The 20,768-nt window shown below is 42.0% G+C and overlaps 1 protein-coding gene and 1 non-coding gene across 6 annotated transcripts in view; both read left to right on the forward strand.

Moving 5' to 3' along the window:
- The first annotated feature begins 137 nt into the window (after window positions 1-137).
- RC3H2 (ring finger and CCCH-type domains 2) overlaps window positions 138-20,768 on the forward strand; it is a 39,662-nt gene continuing 19,031 nt past the window's right edge. For 2 of the 5 annotated variants that reach the window (XM_090021205.1, XM_090021208.1), the window contains exons 1-10: window positions 138-293; window positions 9,786-9,846; window positions 10,225-10,521; window positions 12,138-12,266; window positions 12,627-12,744; window positions 13,354-13,587; window positions 14,497-14,672; window positions 16,090-16,290; window positions 16,724-16,856; window positions 17,119-17,237. In XM_090021205.1, coding sequence (XP_089877331.1) covers window positions 10,291-10,521; window positions 12,138-12,266; window positions 12,627-12,744; window positions 13,354-13,587; window positions 14,497-14,672; window positions 16,090-16,290; window positions 16,724-16,856; window positions 17,119-17,237 — 1,341 coding nt within the window. In that variant the 5' untranslated portion in view covers window positions 138-293; window positions 9,786-9,846; window positions 10,225-10,290. The remainder of the gene's footprint in view (window positions 294-9,785; window positions 9,847-10,224; window positions 10,522-12,137; window positions 12,267-12,626; window positions 12,745-13,353; window positions 13,588-14,496; window positions 14,673-16,089; window positions 16,291-16,723; window positions 16,857-17,118; window positions 17,238-20,768) is intronic. The other 3 variants (XM_090021207.1, XM_090021209.1, XM_090021206.1) reach the window with 2 other exon arrangements.
- Window positions 16,509-16,623, forward strand: LOC149855255 (small nucleolar RNA SNORD90). The gene has a single exon (XR_016438611.1). It is a non-coding gene; the product is annotated as a small nucleolar RNA SNORD90 (small nucleolar RNA).

The raw sequence follows: 20,768 nt of genomic DNA on the forward strand, positions 1-20,768 counted from the left end.
GGCGAGCGGCAGCTTGTCTGCTCCCCGCTCTCTATGGTCCGTGCCCGGGGGCCAGCCACTCGCCAGCCGCCTCGCCATCACGTGACGGGAAGCGGCGGGGCGCGGCCTCACGTGACCGACCCGCCAGTCTCGCGAGAGGCAGGCGGCCGGAGGGGCTGGGCTCCCGGCTGTCACCGCGATGAGGCGGCGCCGCCGAGGCCCCCGCCGCTGCCACCGCCGGGCCGCTCGGCCCCATGGAGTGTGACAGGCCGCGGCCGCCGCTCGGCCCGGCCCGGCCCCGCCCCGCCTCGCAGGTAGGTCGGGGCGGGCCGCGGCGCGGGCGGGGCCGGGCCGGGCTGGAGGAGCCCCCGCGGCCTAGAGGACCCGGCCGGCCCCGAGCGGGGGTGGGGACGGGCCCAGGGCCTGCCCTAGAACCGGCTCGGCTCCGAAACGGGGGCAGACATGGCTCCGACCGGGGATCGCTTGTAATTTGCCCTCTTCTGGATCCCGGCTTGGTCTTTCCACGGTCCTTTCGGGGGAGGGGGGAAAACAAACCGATCGCAACACGTGTGGTTATTTCACGACATTCCTGGCGTCTCCGTCTTCGTCGTTTGTCGCCTTCTAAATGGGGGGGGAGTTTTCCTGTGCTCCTTATTCCCGCATCGGTGAGAGAAAGCGCGCACGCTCCTGTTGGGCGCGGCACGATATGGTTCCGGTAGGAAAACCAGATCCTGCATAGAAATCTCCTAAAAGTCGAGCCTGATTCGCTTATTCGTGACTGGCTGGCTGTGATGCGCATCGCGATGTCTGGGGTTATTCCCGTTGGGAAAGCGAGTACAGTTCAAGGTAGCTTTTCACAGGGGGCCGAGCGCTAAAAACGCCGGCAGCTTCAACTCGTGAGATGTTGGTGCCAAGGGCGGATGGCGGGGCAGCCATGAGGGGCCTGATCCTGGTGGTGGAGCCCCAGACCCTTCCCTGCCATTCCCCGCCCCCCGGGACACGTGTGCCGAGCGAGATGCCTTCGAGCACCGTGCTCTGGTTGCCATCCCGTAGCTTAGAGTTATAACGACCTGCCCGCGAACGGCATCCTTGTCCCTGTGGTCTTTGCTGGTGGGATAATCCCAGCGAACTAACGAACGGATCCATCCGTAGGTGTGCAGCGCTGCTTGGGACCAACTCTAAGTGTCTCCACGCTTCTCCCAGAACTCTTTATTTCCATGCCAGTTTCTAGAGATTTCTTCCTTCTTTCCATAAAAGCGACTTGAAAAATATGTTAGTATGCGGAACTCTTCTTGTAGAAAGAGATGGTTTAGGAGATGGAATGGAGAAGAAGATTCATGATAGATGCAAGAGAACTGACCTGTGTACAACTGCCTCGGTTGCGAGATCAATATTTGTGCGACAGAAAGAGAGAATACAGATCTAGTCTGAAGAGTGACTCTAAAAATATCACTTCCTTAATCGCCAGATGTGCGTTTTTGTTTGTTTAGGAGGTTGTGGGGGGGTTGGTTTGTTGCTTCTTTTTTTTTTTTAATTTTGAGTGTGTGTGTGTGTGTGTGTGTGTGTGTCCTGAAATGCAGTTAAGAATCCATCTCCCATAACTGATTAGGCTTATGGCAAAAGTAAGTTCTGCCATTAGTTGCATTTCTGTAACCCCACAGCAAACACAATTACATAATTATAACAGAGGAGTGTTCAACGTGCAAGATCCTTACTTGAACAGAACAGAACACATTTTAACTATGAGAAACCATGGTGACCATAGCACAAGCATTGATTTCCACCCCCACCCCCCCCAAAAAAACCAAACAAACAACCAAACCTTGCACACTTTTCTTTCCAAATTTGGGAAATTTTATCTGAAAGTCATGAAGCAACAATCTGCCTAGATCTCAGGGTGCCATTTTTTTTTTATTTTAGGGTTTTTCTAATATAACCTGCCCTCACTTAAATGCCCTAGGAGGCTTGTTTTTTTTAAAGTATGTACCTTCTGGGATGATAGTAACTGATAATCTTCAGAAATCTCCCAGTAGGAGCTTTGACAATGGTTATTTTCTAAGTGGACGTATATGGATTAGTGGGATACTATGATAGCATAAATAACACCATAGAAATGTCTATAAATCACCCCAAGAAAAAATGTTGAATTGGGCATATGGACAGGGTCCAAAAATAGACCAGAAGAGCTAAAAAGTAAAGGAATTTTATCCAAGTTGTCTTGTTGTTCAACACAAGCCACCAGTGACATCATTAGCTTAGTTCTATGCAATGAGAAGCAGTATTTTGAGCTCTTCAAATTGCAGGCACACTGATGTAGTGCTCCTCAAACAAACCATCCATTCCCGTAATTTGATTGTCCTGCTCTCCCCCAGGGTAAATTTGGGTTTCCAATAAAAAGTCAGCTCAAACAGTATCATGAAATATTGGTGTGCAGCAGTTCCCTTCATATCTCTTCTGCTATTCAGGAGATTTACATGTGATGGTCTTTACACAATATGCAGAAACAAGCAAGAATCCTCTGTCTAAAAATTTATTTTCACTTCCAAGTCATCATAGCTAAAAGATGCAGTGCTACTGTTGGGACTATCCCTTTACCAAGCTTTTAATATGAAGCTACTTTCTTAAATCTGTAGTTGATGGTTACCAGAAGAGCAATGAATAAAAGACTGAAATACTTTCAGGAAGTAATTTAATACTAATAATTTGATAACTTAGACACCAAGTTATTGACCAAGATGAAATTCTTTCAACTCTTAAACTTCAGAAGAAAGGCTTGACAAGGCTATTTTCCTGGAAACCAGGAGACTGTTTAAATTGACTGTACAGATGGAAAATTACAATAGATGCCTTAAAACTGAATTTTAAAATTCCATTACGTCTGCAACCAGTTGTAATGTACAGAACAACTCAGTTTTGTACTGAAGTGGGATACTTTAAATTATAATCAATATTGTTGTAAAATTAGTATTAAATACTTTTTAACAATATACTCGGGAGTAGATCCACAAATATATTTAAGCAGTTAAGGGAAGTCCTCAAAACCCCCATGTAGTTTCTTAATTTTTCACCAATACAGACACCATAAGCTCTGTGTCTGCCTCGGTCCTGAGCTGCTCACCAGTCCCTTGTGCCTAAGCCACATTGGAGTTTTCCTCTGCCTCTGTGGCCTGAGGGGCCCAATCTGCTGGGCTTACTCGGAGCACACCTGCAGAATCAGTTGCCACTTTTGTCCAAGCACAGGGGCTGGAGAGGTGGTGGTGCTGCTCTCCTCTTTCATACCACGTCACAATGTGGGTGACAGGTTCAGTTCTCTTCTCAGCCTGAATGGGACTCCCAGAACTGCCACAACTCCCACCTCTCAGAAGAGTGCCCTAAACACCAGGACCGCGCTATTCAGGGGACAGGACACCCTATGCCATTCCATTGAAGCTGGTTCACTATGAATAAAAAAAAATCAGATTTGTCAGAAGGGGAGGAAGATAATGTATTATTTTGTAGCCTAGTAGGTAGGGTAGACAGGTGTGAGGGGGAGGGACCTGGGTTCTGGTCACTGCTCAGAGGGCTGCTCTTGCATTTTGCATTAAATGGTCATGGCATGAAATACAGAAGCAGTTCTTGGAGTCTGTATACAGACCACTTGTCTTTCTCTTCTGAGGCAAGTGCCCTAAACCTTGGGTGAGGAGGTAAGTGTGACTGATGAAGTAAATTTAATCCTTTTCTGCAGTGTGGAACAGCTGTACCCATAGAGATTGGAAGTGCCTTCAGGCACTCTTCTGGGAAGTAGGAAATGTAGAATTGAACCATCTTCAGTGAAGAGGAAGTTGAACCAGTATTTCCTACATCCTGAGTTCATTCTCTGGCCACTGGGCTACTATATAGAGGTTGTGTTGCTGTTCCCCTTCTAGCTGCTTTTTAAAAGAAAAAGGATGATCCTGCTTCATGTTTCAACTAAAGGGTCCCTAACACCAGGAGAGGGTTGAGGCTCCATGCAGCCTGGAGTTAAGCATCTAAGCCCAAGAGGAGGACAGGTTGCAGTCCTGCTGCCAGAGTTTCTGACTAGACACTGAGGCAATCCCTGGTCAGTACAGTGGTTATTGATTCTCATTTTAAGTGCCAGATTCCCCATACCTTGCATAGGAAGCCCACAGAGGATGCCAGGCATCTGAAAGCTGCATGCTGCAACCTCTTACAGATCTAATCCTTAGGCCTTAAAAGTTGAGTACACTTATTAAGAATTTTAAAAGGGCCTTCTCCAAAGCTCCATGAAGACAATAGGCTGACTTTCAGTGACCATAAAGAAGATGGTGATGTTTAGTAATCATAAGAAATGGCTTAAAATATGGACTCCTTACACTTTGCTACTACATTCATTTAGTGATCTGCGAAACCATTTAATAACAAAGACAAGTTTTCTGACTTTGAAATTATTTCATCAAGTAGTTGAATCAAAATGTTTATGACTTAAACACAATCAGGTAAACACAGGGAGGCTTTAATTCCTCTGCAGCGTTGTAAACTCAAATGCAACAGCATTTTGCTACTGCAGCACAACTGTAAAGTGAAACTTGGCTCCCATCTATCCCAAATGTAAAAGTTGCATAATCAGTAGAATACAGTAAATTTAGACTTATGCAATCTTCAGTTATAATAATCTAAGGATCTAAGGTGTTGCTTTTAATAATACACTATCTGGTGAAAAATCCAAACTGTTTAAGACTATTTTTACCTAGTAGTAAGTTAAGGCATATTTGTCTCTTCTTCAATTTATATACGTTGTATGTTTGACAGCATTCTGCCTAGCCATTTTCTGTGTTGTATTTTCTGGTTTATTTCAGAGCAGTGGAGCAGAGACTTGTTTTTTGTGTTTTTTTAATATTTTGAAGCCACCTGAAAGATCAAGGGGACTCGAGGGTAATTGTACTACCTGAAAATATTTCCTTTTTTTTTTTCTTTTCTTTTCTTTTTTTTTTAAAGCTGGCAAGCCCTTCACACATGATCTTTGGTAGGCACTGTCATTCATTTTTTTCAGTTTTGAGATTATTGGAGCCAACTTGCCTTTCAGCCAGACATCTCCAAATGATGTTCCTTGTCAGAAGAACAAGAGTCAGTTCTTTTTTGTTCCTTTACACTTGAAGAATTGACATGATAATTAGAGAATTTTAGTTAGAATCCTTTCTGAACATTCTGGAGCACAAGAATGGCAGAAGAGTTGGTGTGCTTGAAACAAGAGTATGGAAGGCCTCGTCAGAATATGGCTTCTTGAAGTCTGAGGAGTTGTGAGCCTTCCCCAGCTGTTGCTGATTTAATTAGATGCCTCCTTGTAAAGAAAACTGAAGGTCAACACATGCTCAATAGAATACATGTCATAGTTTCATAGTTTCTAGGGTCGGAAGGGACCTGAACAGATCATCTAGTCTGACCCCCTGCCATGGCAGGAAAGAGTACTGGGGTCAAACAACCCCAGCAAGGTGTTCATCTAACCTCCTCTTAAAAACCCCCAGGGTAGGAGCCTGCACCACATCCCTTGGAAGTTGGTTCCAGGCCCTAGCCGTCCTGACTGTGAAATAGCCCCTCCTGATGTCTAACCTAAACCTACCCCTCTGCCAGCTTGTGACCGTTATTCCTGGTCACTCCTGGCGGTGCTCGGGGGAACAGTGACTCTCCCAATGCCTGCTGATCCCCCCTGACTAGTTTATAACAGGCCACAAGGTCCCCCTCAGCCTTCTCTTTTGGAGGCTGAAGAGGTTCAGGTCCCGTAGCCTCTCCTCATAGGGCCTGCCCTGCTGTCCCCTGATGATGCGAGTGGCCTCCTTTGGACCCTCTCCATGCTGTCCACATCCCTCCTGAAGTGCGGTGCCCAGAACTGGACGCAGTACTCCAACTGCAGCCTGACCAGTGCCGCATAGAGGGGGAGGATCACCTCTTTTGACCTGCTTGAAATGCATCTGTGGATGCATGACAAGGTACGGTTGGCCTTCCTAACTGCCTCCCCACACTGCCGACCCATGTTCATCTTGGAGTCGATGACTCCAAGATCCTTTTCTGCCTCCGTGCTGACAAGAGGGGAGTTCCGTAACCTGTAGGTGTGGTGCCGGTTGTTCCTCCCCAGGTGCATCACCTTGCACTTGTCTGTGTTGAAACCCATCCTATTCTCATCCGCCCACCCTTGTAACCTGTCTAGGTCTGATTGTATCCTGTTGCTTCCTTCTAGTGTGCCCACGTCCCCCCACATCTTAGTGTCATCAGCAAATTTGAACAGGTGCTTTTTACCCCCTCGTCCAAATCACCCAAGGACCGAGCCCTGCAGAGCCCCACTGCCCACGTCCTTCCAGGTTGAGAAGGACCGACCCATCCACTACCACCCTCTGGATGCGGCCCTCCAGCCAGTTGGCGACCCATTTGACTGTGTGGGTGTCTACGCCACAGCCCCCCAGTTTCTTAATGAGAACGGGGTGAGAGACAGTGTGAAAAGCCTTCCGGAAGTCCAGGACTATGTCCACTGCTACCCCAGCATCTAATGATCTGGTGATCTTATCGTAAAAGGCCACCAGGTTGGTCTGACAGGACCTGCCACTGATGAACCCATGCTGGTTGCCCCCTGCTGGCCCCTCCTGGATGTGTGCCAGAAAAATTTTCTCGAACAGCTTGCCTAGGATCGAGGTAAGACTAACCGGCCTATAGTTTCCCAGGTCATCCCTCCTCCCTTTTTTGAAGATGGGAACCACATTGGCCCTCTTCCAGTCCTCCGGTACCTCTCCAGAGCACCACGAGCGCTCATAAAGCTGTGCCAGGGGACTTGCAATGACCTCGGCCAGTTCCTTTAGAACTCTAGGGTGGAGATCATCCGGACTGGCTGACTTGAAAACGTCCAGCCCCTCGAGAAGCTCCCTAACTAAATCCTCGCTAACCATTGGCCTAGGTGTGCCTCCCTCAGGGCCCAAGGGGGGCCCAGCAGGGAGGTGGCTGTCCTGGTCCCTAGTTAGGAAGACGGAGGCAAAGAAATCGTTAAACATGTTAGCTTTGTCGTCTGGTGTGACGACCAAGTTTCCCAACACGTCCTGCAAGGGCCCCACATTACCCGGGACCTTCTTTTTACCTCCTATGTATTTAAAAAAGGACTTCTTATTGTCCTTAATCTGGGAAGCTAGTCCCAGTTCCATCTCTGCCTTGGCCTTCCTAACTACCCCCCTACATCCCCAAGCAACTGCAGAATAGTCCTCCCTGGTGATGACCCCTTCGTTCCATTGGGTGTCTTTTATGATGATTAAACATTCAAAGTAAGACCTTAGAAGCTGGTGGTATACTTTTGTTGTTTGATTTACTTCTTTTTAATTTATACCACATTTCAGCACTTATCAGGGAAATGATGGCTGGAGGGACATAAAATTATTTTAGAATTTTGGAAAAAGGAATACTACGGCCTCCTGCAAGTTTCCAGAGGAACTGTGGGGGGTTAAGTCATTCATACCGTCTTTGAATAAAGATGCAGCCTTTTGACTTGGTTAATGACAGGTGTGAGAATAAACACTCTTCATTCAGTTGAGTATCAGTAACCCATAGCATGCTGGTGCCCATAGACATGCGGGACGTCTACTTCGATGCACTGTAATTACAGCACATTGGCGCAGACTCAATCTAATTAGCATGCTCCAGCAGCCTCAGCAACTTGTGTATTCAGCATCCCCATGCTCCAAAGTGACGGTGGGGCCACTTTAAAGCTCATTGCCCGAGCTTGAGTTAAAGTGCCCCCACCACCATTTTGAAGCACAGGATGCTGAATATATAAGATGCCGCGGGTGCTTTAATAAGACCGGCTTCAGATAGCCACTTAATTAAAGTGCCCCTTCCCACCCCTGGAGAATGTGTAAAGACACCCCTAGGTTGTGAATATGCTAGACTTCTTTCTTAAAATACCCCATTTGTTAAGCGTAGTAGCAGTAGGGGACCTCCCTGAATAGTACAGCTGCCACTCTGTTAACCGTATCATAAACGTGACAAGGAGGTAAATGCTGTTGACCGCCATCAGGCAGGCTGGCACAGGTAGAGATGCACCTGTGGAAGCAATATTGGGAAACATTAAGGAAAGCTAAGTGGAGCCTTATTCCATAACCACACATCTCTTGGTCTGCCTTTTCGTATCCAGAAGTTGAAGTGGATTTGTTAAACAGAAGAGAGTCATTATTTATTTACCTTGACATGGAAATCAAAGGGTGCTTCCTAGGGTTTTGTTGGCTGTAACTTATTTTGCTGGTAAATTTCTACATTTGCAAACGATTGTAACTTTGACAAACCTTACAGACATACTTTTTTTTGCCTAAAAGGTGTATTGTTTAGTAATTCAGTGAAGAGACACCTAACTAGCTATCTCTGAATACTCTGGTTTTGTGTTGAAGGTACTGAATCAACATTTAGTTTGAGCAAGGTAGTTTCAAACTTTAATTTTCTGTGTCTTACATTTAATATCAGAATTAATAAAAATAACCAAATGATGTTGAAAAGCTGATTGAGTAAGAACATCTTGTACAAGTATCCTGCTACTTAAAGGACATTGGATACTCATAGTGCTAAATAGAATTTCTAAACAGATGGTCATAATTAAAATAAAATACGTTCCCATATCAAGTCTATTCAGTGTTCTGGTAAGTGTTTCAGTAGTCTAACATAATATCACTAATTAAACTGTCGAGCAGCCGGCAACTGATTTTAAATGAAAAGTAGTTGAATTCAGGTGGGACAGGGAACCCTTAGCTTTCTCAGCATATTATTATTTTCAACCCAGTGGAAAAAAAGAAAAAAATCTAATTGTTTATAAATACAGCAATAAAAGCATGCATGTGAGTGCATTTGCATTTCTAAATGGAAATACGCTAAGTGGGCAGGTTCATAAATACCATGGAAGTAAACCAACTGGTTTCAGGGTTTCGTGGTAATCTGAAAGCCACAAGTAGATTGTGGCATAATGCAGTAGCTATGGGTGTGGCTCTTTATTTTGAACATTTATTGAATTAGCAGCTTCTCGTAGACTTTATAATGGAGGCTTGAATTTAAATGGTTTAGCTGTTCTTCTTAGGCTGGCATAGACTAAGTATTTGGTCTTGTCATTCCCTTAACCTCAGATTATGCACAGAGGGCTATCCTTTTCAGAATAAGCCTCTCTCCATTCCCCTCCACCCCCTGTATGTTGTTACACACAGTTTGCATGGATCGATATCCAAAATGATATGTTATAAAAGGAAGGACAGCTCTTAACAAAGTACAGCTACTGCTTGTTTTATTTTGATTTTTTTTAATGATACTTTCCATGTTTTAATTTGGTCTTCATATTTTTATCTTTCCTTTCTGAGGAGCTGTCTGGTACTAAGCTATGTAAACAGTTTTGTGAATAAGGTGTAAACTGTGTAATTACCTTAAACACCCAGATTTCCAGGACATCAGAGAACTTCTGCCATGGAGTTACATAAGTAGTGTTTTATTGTGCTGGCTGTGAGGTACGAACTGTGCAAAAAGCAAATACTGCAAAGACAGAAATCTGTACCGCAAGGACTAACCCTCTGACAGGGTTTTAGAAGAGAGGAATGAGCACAGAATTATTCTTCTGTTCTGGCAATAAATGTCTTTACCAATTTAAAAAAGACCCCCAAAGTATGTAATGGGTTATGTTTTCATAAAGCTGCCTGCACCCTGATGTCTGATAAAGTTTGATTATGATTGATAAAGTGGAACACTAGTGATCCTGTTTCACTCAACTTCATATGCTAGTAAAATAAATAAAATGTCTTTGTTGTTTTTTCCCTCCCATTCATTAGTAATGGAATGCTGTTAGCTTTTGGAAATTGTGAACTGGACGGGTACCTGCCATTCAGAAAGGTACTCCATTACTTGGATTTGTGTCTAACCTATTTTGTGCCAACCATTTGTCTTGCCCCGCCCCTCCTTCCCCTTTCCCCAGAGGTGTATTTAATCCTATAAAAGGAACAGTGATGTCATTTACTGTAGATAAGAGTCACAATCTGGATTAGTGCAGACTAGCTTGGCAGCATGTGAATCTTTCTGATGGGATTATTGAACTGTTACCATAGTTTCAGATAACACAGAAGGTTGGATTCATTGTAGGAGAGTTCAGCATAAGGCTTTGGTTTTTATTCTGTAAAATATTTAAATGGTGCTGCTTTAATTAAAAACTAATAATAAATTACTGGAAAGCATGTATCAAAGTACTAAATATTCTGTTCATTCACTTTACAGCTGCCAAAATATAAAACAGTGAAATAATGATCTGCTAGTCTGCTAAGCAAGTGTCCAGGTTCCACAATGCCTGTGCAGGCAGCTCAGTGGACAGAGTTTCTGTCCTGTCCAATCTGCTACAACGAGTTTGATGAGAATGTGCACAAACCCATCAGTTTAGGTTGCTCCCACACTGTCTGTAAGACCTGCCTGAACAAGCTTCATCGCAAGGCATGTCCTTTCGACCAGACTGCCATCAATACAGACATCGATGTGCTTCCTGTAAACTTTGCACTTCTTCAATTAGTTGGAGCCCAGGTATGACATAAGGAGTTCTTTGCTGTATTTCGATCTTTCACATTACTGGTTACTTTCACAGTTACTGCAGGTATGCTAACTTCCTTCGCTGTCCCAAGTCAGGAAAGTAAAAGACTTGATCTTTGTAGCATTTTTTAAGACCTTGCACTTTACAAAAACAAATGCATCACGGAACCAGCTTACAAGGCAGTTGTCCATTGCTAGAGTTAAAATTCCGTCTCTCTGTCTGGACACGATTCTGCTTTAACAATATTCTTGAGCTGTGCTTTAATTTTGGACAGAGAATGCCTATGCTACAATTTTAAAGGAGTCTTTCAACATGATTGAGTGTACAGCAGCAGGCCTTTGCTGAAAAACACTTTTTAGAGAATAGGTGGTTAATTATCTGTAAGCGCTGTCATCAGAAAGAAGTTAATCTACAGATTACATTCATTCATCCTTCCCTCCACTGGGAATTAGTTCCCTTAATGCTATATGTTCAAAAAAACAAAAACGGACTGTTTGACCCAGGTTCAAACTTTCAGTTATTTTTCAAGCACAGAAAGTGCAGACTTTTGAATTGTTTTTGGAGGCATAATCTAATCAATCAGGTTAGGAATTTTTTTCTTCAGTGCCTCGTAGTGGTGACATAAGGGCTATACAATCGGCATCATGCTGCAGGAAACTTGTAAATGCATCTGTCTCACTTGTGCCCTTGTATATTCCAAATTTTGTATCTTTTTCAAGCTAACAATCTAAAAATATTGAAGAGACAGTAGAAGAGGATGTTTTTATTGCAGGTTGTTTAATGTGTTGCTTGTTTAGTTTGTCTCACATCCTCAAGTAACAGTCACAATAAACATTGTGTTTTATAAAATACAGGGCTCTAGACTTGTATGGTTTCACTTCTCAAATCCATGTATTCACTTCATTTTCTACTGCTAACTGTGTCATAGCCACTTTGTCTTGTTAGTGCAACCTTTGCTTTCTCTGGCCTCCCCATTTCTGACCATGAGGAGTGCTCAGATACAGCTCAGATACCCTTTGTTTTTTGGCACTTTGCACTTATTATCTCCACCTCAGGTCTTGCACTAAGTTTAGACCCAGCCTGCAGAGCTATTTGTCTGCCTGCATTTCTTTCTCATTCCTATTCCTTAGCGTTTTCTTACCATGTACTTGGCTAGTTTTATTATCATTTATTGTCCATTGTTTCTTCCTACAAGCAACTTCGCACTTCTTGGCTGCATCTACACGGGCTGTGGACATTTGGTTCCCTGGGGACAACTAGCAGCAGCGCACCTTGTGCTGCTGCTAGTTGTTCTTGGGGAACGCTTGTGCCACGTGCACTCTGGCACACCACAAGTTTCCCCAGGGGCAATAGGGGAGGCTGGGGCTAGCACTGGGCTGGACACAGCAGCCTTGCCTGGGGCCCTGGGGGCCTCCCAGGGCTGCAGCAGCAGCGATTCTGCCACGCAGAGCCTGGCTGGCAGCCGCAGTGCGGCTCTGGGTGGCCTAGCTCTGCTTTTGAGTGGCGTGCGCTGCCCATGCGTGCGCTGCTCTGCTTTTTTTCTCTGTGGGTTTTTTTTGACCCTTGGCTATCCAGGGGTCAAAAAACCCTCCGCGCTGCTCCCTTGCAGCATGGAGAACAACTGAACGTACCACACGGCCAGGCTTGTCTGGACGCGGCCCTCGTGTTGATCCCATGCATTGATCATCCTCTCAGACCCTGTGTGCCTCGCACTCATCTTTCAAATACATCTCCCAAGGTCAGTTTATTCAGCTCATCTTTCATCCACAGGTCTTCCTTTTGCCTTAAATTCCTCTGTGGTCCCTGTATTTTAACAAATCACTCAAAAGGGCCACATGAAATGTACAATAACAATAAATGCATCCTAATCTTTCATCATTGTAATGCTCATCTTGTGCAGTCCCGTGTTGTGTTATGTCTAATGATTTTACAAGCACATTAAGATTTACTTGTCTTTCAACTCTCTGAAAAGCAGCATACACCTGTTGTGTTTCATAATTAATAATAATGTTTATACCATGTTAAGTGTTTGGTGAGTAAGGTCAGATATGACAGTGACCGTGTATGTGAGCTACACCTCTCTTTTGCATTCTTTTAGGTACCAGATCATCAGACAGTAAAGTTAAGTAACCTAGGAGAGAACAAACATTATGAGGTAGCAAAGAAGTGCGTTGAGGATTTGGCACTATACCTGAAACCACTAAGTGGAGGAAAGGGTAAGTCTTCTTAAACTGTAGAATTCTCACTATAACATGTTAGCTTACTCTTAGCGGCAGTATGTCCTCAGTGCTAACTGGTTTCATGCTTCAAAGCAGTAGTCCTCCCACATTTCTGGTAACCTTTCCCTCTATCACTTTACTGGTCTGTGTGCACCTCAGATGCTTTATAAATAGCTGTCTTGCAGCTATTATATCTTCTTGGCTTTTGACTTTGAATAATCGTCTCATATGAGCAACTTTGAATGGGAATCCAAACTTTCTTCAGGCTAGACAGGGAGTTTCAGTTTTACATAAATAGGAGCAAGATTTTAATTTAAATTTCTTTTGTTAGTCAGCTGTCCACATACGATTGTACAGCACTGTACATAATGGGTCTTGCTACTTGGCTAGAGATCATTGGTGTTGCTTTGATGCAAATAATAAAAACACAAGGATTGATAGCACTAACTTAGTGTGGTGATGAGTAGCCCCTTAAGCTGAGAGTGCTTATGCTGGGTTTAACATTAGTGTCTGACTTAAGTGCGTATTCGCAATGTTTTTACTGTGAACTTATTGAATAATTGGTCTTCTCATGAAGACTTTAACTATTTGCCTCTTTCTTTAAAGGTGTTGCTAGTTTGAATCAGAGTGCACTGAGCCGTCCAATGCAAAGAAAGCTGGTGACGCTGGTAAATTGTCAGCTGGTGGAGGAGGAGGGTCGGGTTAGAGCTATGCGTGCAGCTCGTTCACTTGGAGAAAGAACTGTAACCGAATTGATTTTGCAGCACCAAAATCCTCAGCAGCTGTCTGCCAATCTTTGGGCTGCTGTCAGGGCACGAGGATGCCAGTTCCTAGGGCCAGGTAAGACGTTTTCAGAATCCCCAACAGAAGGGATTTGGCTGCTCTGTTTCTTACCAAGCATAGTTCTAGAAAATTTTCTCTTTGCATTTTCAAGGTAGAAGTGTTGTCTTCCCAGTGGTCTACGGAGGAGCAAAAGAGGAAGCTAAGGAAGGGAGTTAGGGATCTTTTCCAATATACCACTGGTGTTGTCAGTGTCTGTCTTTAAATAGTGTAGGGAAATACTTCACAAATACTGGTGAAGTATATATAGATATATTTTCCTTAATATCTGTAGCACAACATTAGCGTGTAATACAGGCTGATGACATTAAATGCTATGATTAGAGCATAGGAACACAGTTCTTAATACAAAGTCTATTGTTTATTCCTATGCTTAAATCATAGGATCCAGTAGCACCAGTCTAAGTGACTTAGTGAAAGCAGGCCATGGGAGCCAAGTCTTTGGAATCTTTGGTATAAATTAAGTGTTACTGGTCAGAGTGTTCCCAAAGTGAGCACAGGATTCAGCAGCAAATTGTGTTAAAACTGGAAATGTAATCCACTTCTGATTCTAGCAGTTAGTTCCAGCAGTGCTGGACCAGTCCTATAGTCATGTTTCATTCAGTTTCCTAGAATGGACAAAGTGTCCAAAGCAAGTTGAACTGTAAGCCAGATCTCTAAATCAGTCTATTTTCCTTTTTACTTGAACCATTTATGGCACTTGTAGCACTTCTAAAAATTGCTTTTTTTTATCTGGACTAGCAGATATGAAGTTTTTGCTTCCTGTTTTCTGCAATGTTCAGCTGTTATAATAAAAATAATAAGGGAATGTGGACAACATTTATCAATCTAAATATTCTTGCTTACACTCTTGATATGCAGTAATAGTACTTTTATTCTGACCATTTATTTTTATGTATGTGTTTAAAGCTATGCAAGAAGAAGCTTTGAAGCTTGTATTACTGGCACTGGAAGATGGCTCTGCACTCTCAAGAAAAGTTTTAGTACTTTTTGTTGTGCAAAGACTAGAACCAAGATTTCCTCAGGCATCTAAAACGAGCATTGGTCATGTTGTGCAGCTACTGTATCGAGCATCATGCTTTAAGGTAAAATACTGGAATTTAAAATGAAAACTGCCTTTTGGTTGGATAGCCCAAAGCCAGTTGGTTCTTCAATTTCAGGATATTGTTCCAAGGAACACTTCTTAGCATAAACATATTTTGCTTGTGACACACTGCTAGATTCAAATGTTGACCATTCAGAAGACGGAACAAGGCATCAAGGAGATATCTGAAAGCACTTAATCTTCTGATCCCACTAACAGTAACCTCTGCATTCAAGGAGCAGGTGAAATTGAAGTTTCTGGATATTAGTAAATCCTAATGCATATGTTCAGTGCTTACATTTATCTATTCTCTACTGAATGGCTTCCAACTTTGAGTGTCATAAACAGTGTTAGGCATAAACTCAGCTTTCCTTCACAGTAATGCAAGGCAGGGTCATTGAGATATTAATAGCCCCAGAAAGGCATTAAAATAATAACAGACATCTAACAAAGATGGGAGTCTGATCAAGACATTTTTGATAAGGTATCACTATTTGATATAGAAGCTATCATGTTGAAAGACATTATAGGTGGCTTGACTTTTATTCCAGGGCATGAAAAAAACAATAATCGTGATGATTCATGCATAATTTAAGCAATAATTTGACTTGTGCCCTTTAGCAATAATACTTGCCATTCATCTCTTTCCTTAAAATAAGAATTTCAGAATGTTTGTCTAGACAGGCATCATGTCAGCAATTACAGTATATCATGTCCTTTTATTTTCTTTCTAAAAAGATGAAGTGTTTCTCAGAGGTAAAGAATTGGGAAGCCATAGCTATTGGCTTTTATTCTTGTCTTTGTCACAGACAAAATAAGAGACCTTGTGCCTTAATATGTCTCAATTTATCCTTCTTTAAAATGCGGTAACACAGGTTAAAAATGTATTATGTTGTTTAATGCAGTGAAGCTTGCAGTCTTCAAATGAAAGGTGAGTTAGATATTTTTAATTATATAGGTAATACAGCTTTTTCAGATAAGTATCTTCTGTAATTTAAGAGTACTCTGCAGTTTTTTATCATGCAGCTTTTTTTGTCTTTTCTCATTTAATAATTTCTAGTGTTTCCTGTCATCTTGAGCTGGCCTTTAACATTTGGGCACAAGGAGCTGAAGAACTAACCCTATAGCTGCATATCCAGCCAACCTCTTCATAGCTTTATAGATTTAAACAAATCCAATTACTATCAGAGCTAAAATTGCTGGAGTTGAGGTCATATCCTTATAATAATGATCTATACTTTTAAATCCCTGGATATCTTGGTATTAATATTATCACCTGGGAAGATGAGCATTTGGAAGAGCGGTGTTCATGTTATCTACTGAGTCATGCCTGTTTTTGTAGGCTGTGGTATATACCTAATCTCTTAGATATACTTAAAGAAATATGAATTCTTTAAGCATTGCTGGATTTTTTTCAGGTCACAAAAAGGGATGAAGATTCTTCTCTGATGCAGCTGAAAGAGGAATTTCGGAGTTATGAGGCTTTGCGGAGAGAGCATGACGCCCAAATCGTTCACATTGCCATGGAAGCAGGCCTTCGTATATCACCAGAACAGTGGTCTTCCCTTCTTTATGGTGACTTAGCACATAAGTCACACATGCAGTCCATTATTGATAAGGTTTGTCTGGGGAGGGGGGGATTTAGTATCCTATCCTCACTAGATTAAACTGTTAAAAGATATAATACTAAAATGGCTTGTAAACTGTGTAGAACCTCTCAAATTTAAATAAGATGTCTTGTAACTAGGGACTGACATGGAGTTTTTTTCCTGTCACCTTTGTACAAAGACCCTTCAGTTTTTTAATAGCTACAAGGGTCACAGTGAAGCACCACAAAATATCACTTATTCTAGTGTCTTATGATGAAGCTGCATAGGGCAGATTCTGAGCTGAGAAGTGTTATCTCTCACCACTGATACCTGTGTATGCAATCTGAAGACACTGCCTCATCTAATTTGGGACCCTGCACTCATGAGGAAAATGAGAATATTTTTTTCAATTAAAATGTCCTATTTATAGAACAGAAATCACTAAGACTGCATTTGTTTACAGCTTCAATCACCAGAGTCATTTGCAAAGAGTGTACAGGAGTTGACAATTGTCTTGCAACGTACAGGTGATCCAGCAAACTTAAACAGACTGAGGCCTCACTTAGAGCTTCTAGCAAACATAGATCCTAATCCAGGTATGCAAGTGGTGCTAATAGGTTTTTTTTACATTTTCCCTTCTTGTATGTAAAAAAACTGTGACTGTCTCTAGATAGAAAATTATGTTTCTGCTCTATAACATTCCTAGCAATGGGAGTGGCACAACAGATGCTGTTTTCTCAATATTCTTTCTAATTAATCCTTTTGCTGGATCTCTGGCATGCCATAAAAGTTGCCTCTTCTTTAAGATAATGATATTATATTCACTGACAAATTCTAAGCCTGTTTTAACAATCATAGATGCAACGTCTCCAACATGGGAGCAGCTGGAGAATGCAATGGTGGCTGTGAAGACTGTGGTACATGGGCTGGTGGACTTTATTCAGAACTATAGTAGAAAAGGGCATGAAGCACCACAGGTGATTATATTTAATTATTGAATAGTATGGCTGAGTCTTCTCTGTATAGAAAATATAATATATTTTGACAATTTAGTGATGATTTTAGAATAAGTATAGGGCTTCCTGTTGTTGTGAAAGAGAGAGGTTTAATGCTGTAGGCCAAACTAGGAATACCTATATGACACACTAAAACCCTTCTAGCCAATTAAGAATGTACATTGATTAATACAATACGGAAATCAATCTTGTCTGCTTTTGCTAAGAAAAATGTGTGTGTTGATAAGAGTAGCTTAAGGATGAAATTGGGAAGAATTTTGGGATTCTGTAAAGAATGCATTATGACCCTTTAAGGAAAATGTGACTGATATGTAAAAGAGAAAGACTAACACAGGTGATATAATTTTATTTGGTGAATAAAATTCTGATAGCTCTACATGGTAGAGTATTCTTGCAAAGAAAACTTGTTTTAAATCTTGTAATTTGTTGTTATGTTTAATCTTAGAGGATCCATATTTTAATCTTTCATACCACATGGCTGTCCCATTCACTACCTCAGTACTTGTTCACTGGAATCTCCGGTCTTGTGTAATCAAGGCAATTGTCATTTTAGTATCTGTTTAAACAAATAAAGAAAAAGATAAGTTTTAACATGAAGAGAATTTCATAATTCACGTTAGCCATAGCTTATGATGGTTTTCTTGTAATAAGTTCATTATGAAATCCTTTTTATATATGTATCTACATAGTGAAATTAGTTGTTTTCTTGCTGCTTTTATTGCATTTAAAATACTAAAATATTGTGGTTAGTTTCTATAGAGCTTGCACAACAGAGGAGATCATGACTATATTTTTAATTTTACTTTAAGTTAATACATTACAGAAGAGTTGTATCATCAGAGCCTAGGAGCATGGACATACAAGTCTTTGTGGATCCTCATTGTTCCAGATGTTTGTCCTTCTAGATCAATCCAACCCAAGTATATAACTTGATGAGCAATCAGCATTCACTCAGAACCCCTTTACCCTCCTCACCCACTCCACCCCATCATATAATGCTCCATGATGAGCTAGGCTCAAGAATATCTGTGTAATTATATTATAAAAACTCATTTTGGGTAAATCACAAGCAGTCTTTCTGTATGAATAACATTTACAAGTGCCAACTCATGGAGACATGGACCAAAGTTTTACGTTAGGTTGCCATCCTGACACCTGACGGTTATTCCGTGAGTGTTCACTTAAACAATGCAAACCAGTTATTTCTCTCCTTGTTTAATGCTAGATTTCTCAGACATTCAGATGCAAGAGGGTAAATAGTGCTGAACATTTTACTCTCTTTTCAAAGACATAAATGCTAAGACATAAAGTTTCAGAAACGTTTTGCTTTCAGAGTCCCCCTTTTAGCAATACTCTTAGCATTGGAGGCAATTAAATTCTTCCCTCTCAGTTATCTATGCAATCTATGAAAAAATGACAGTAGGGATTCTTCTGTTTTCCTCCTTCCCCAGACCAGTGCCTGGAAAACTGTAGTATTTCACAAGTATATTCTTAGTAGTATATAGAAGTCCACATCTCAAATATGGTTCTTTAGCCTGCATGTAGCTTGGAGGCCAGAGGGCAGAACTGCACATTTCTGGCTTTGAGGAATGCCCTCCTGACAAAGACCTGGTTACTTACGTTTTGTTTACTTAGCTGTTAGGAGACCTCCCTGCTTCAGAGCTTAAGGATTGTTGGGCATAAAATTTGCATCAACCAAAATGAAATGTAAAGTTAAAACAACTTGTGCAGATGGACTTACATTTGCTGGGTCTGTGTCAGACTTTGTTAGCTGGCTTGTAGAACTGAGCTACTTGATTCTTGACTGCCTTTCATTCCTGAGGCACCGCAGTGGCACATCCCCTGGCATACTTGTGAAGCTTCTGCTTGATTCCAGAGTGACAAACATGCGGGCACAGAAAAAGCCAAAAGGGAAGTTCTGCCCTATTGCAAAGGGAATAGAAACTCTGCCAGCTTTGTGGCTGCTAGGCATGCCTTGCTCTGGGCTACAAAAAAGTCAGCCTGCATAATCAGAGGATACATAGCAGGGACGTTGCAAGTGAAACATTCCTCTCCACAAACTGGGAATTGGAGTAGTGCTTCTGACACAGAAATCACTGCTGCCAAATTGCCCAAGAGTGGCTGAGAAGCTACTGTTAGTAAGGACTTCCCCATTTTCTGTTACTAGGCTATGAAAGAAGTATGATGGCAAATGAAAAGTCATCTCGCCACTCTGCCACCTGCGCTTGCCTCATGATCCAGTGTTGGTAGCTGTAGTGTGTTAGGTCCCCTTGCCTTCCCTTCTGCAGCCAGTGCAATTTAATTGACAAGATCTTTCTCTATCTGGGAAGGAATCTTAGCTCTTTAGGCCAGGGCGAACTTGATAAATAGGGAACAGACTTTTTGGAAACACCTGTACTTCAAGCTAAGAAAAATTAAGTGCTGCGTGAGACCTTACACATGGACCTTGTGTCGCAAAAACAGGCAACAGAAGGGAAAGAATGTATTTTCCCTCAGGTTCAAAATTAGAACCCCAATCCTTTTGAACACTTCTCTGATTAAGAGAGACTGAAAGAGCCCAGTTGGTAGCAGACTTTTGATGATAAATTTATGGGTGTTTATCCAACTAGACACAACAGGCAGGTAAATTTCCATCTATAAGTCTAAAAGAGCTTCAGCAATGCTCAGGGTCTCCAGATTAACTCTTAACTCTGTGAATAAGACAAGCATAGGGGCATATCCATATGCCCTCAAGAGAATTCAGGAAGCTTCATGGACTGTGAGTGAGTGTTCAGAAATTCCCTTTAGCTGTATTGTTTATCTTGGCTGATTCTTTGGATCGTTTGCATTTCTTGGCTAGAACCAGCCACACAAGCATGTTCCTGGACAAAAGACATGCAAGCAAAGCAGTTTCATCCAACCTCGTGTTTTGATGGAGATTTGATGGATAGACTAGTGACTAGGAACAGAAGGCAACTCTAGCATCTCTGTGGCATTTATAAAAGGATTTCATAGATTTTCAGGGTCAGAAGGGACCTCAGTAGTTCATTGGGTCCAAGGATATCATCCTTCGAGGATAAAATAGCCTGTAAGGTAACAGGCCTTCCAAGAACTTTTCTGTGAGAATGAACAACTAAAAAAGCAAGCCACTCATTCCCAGAATAATGGAAATACAGAACAACCTGTTCTCCATCACATGACCCCTAGAACATCCAGTTTGAAGCAGTCTTAACTTGGGAGCATGCTGTTTCCCTTTGCACGCAAATGGCTACCCACTGCGTTAGGCACATGGGTATCATATCTAGTTTGAGGCACATTTTAAGAGGAACGAATAAAAATATCAGGCACAGATTTGTTTTAGCCCTGTAATTGAAGCATCTGTACATTACATACAACATAACAGAGGGATTTTAGAAGTCACCTAGGAGATGTGGATGCCCAGATCCAAAAATCTTTCCCTAAATATATGTACATAGAGGATATGGATACAAATTCAGTTTGAAGCTTAAGGGC

Source organism: Crocodylus siamensis, chromosome 11 (assembly GCF_052110815.1).
Source record: "Crocodylus siamensis isolate JL-2025a chromosome 11, ASM5211081v1, whole genome shotgun sequence".
Taxonomy (NCBI): domain Eukaryota; kingdom Metazoa; phylum Chordata; order Crocodylia; family Crocodylidae; genus Crocodylus; species Crocodylus siamensis.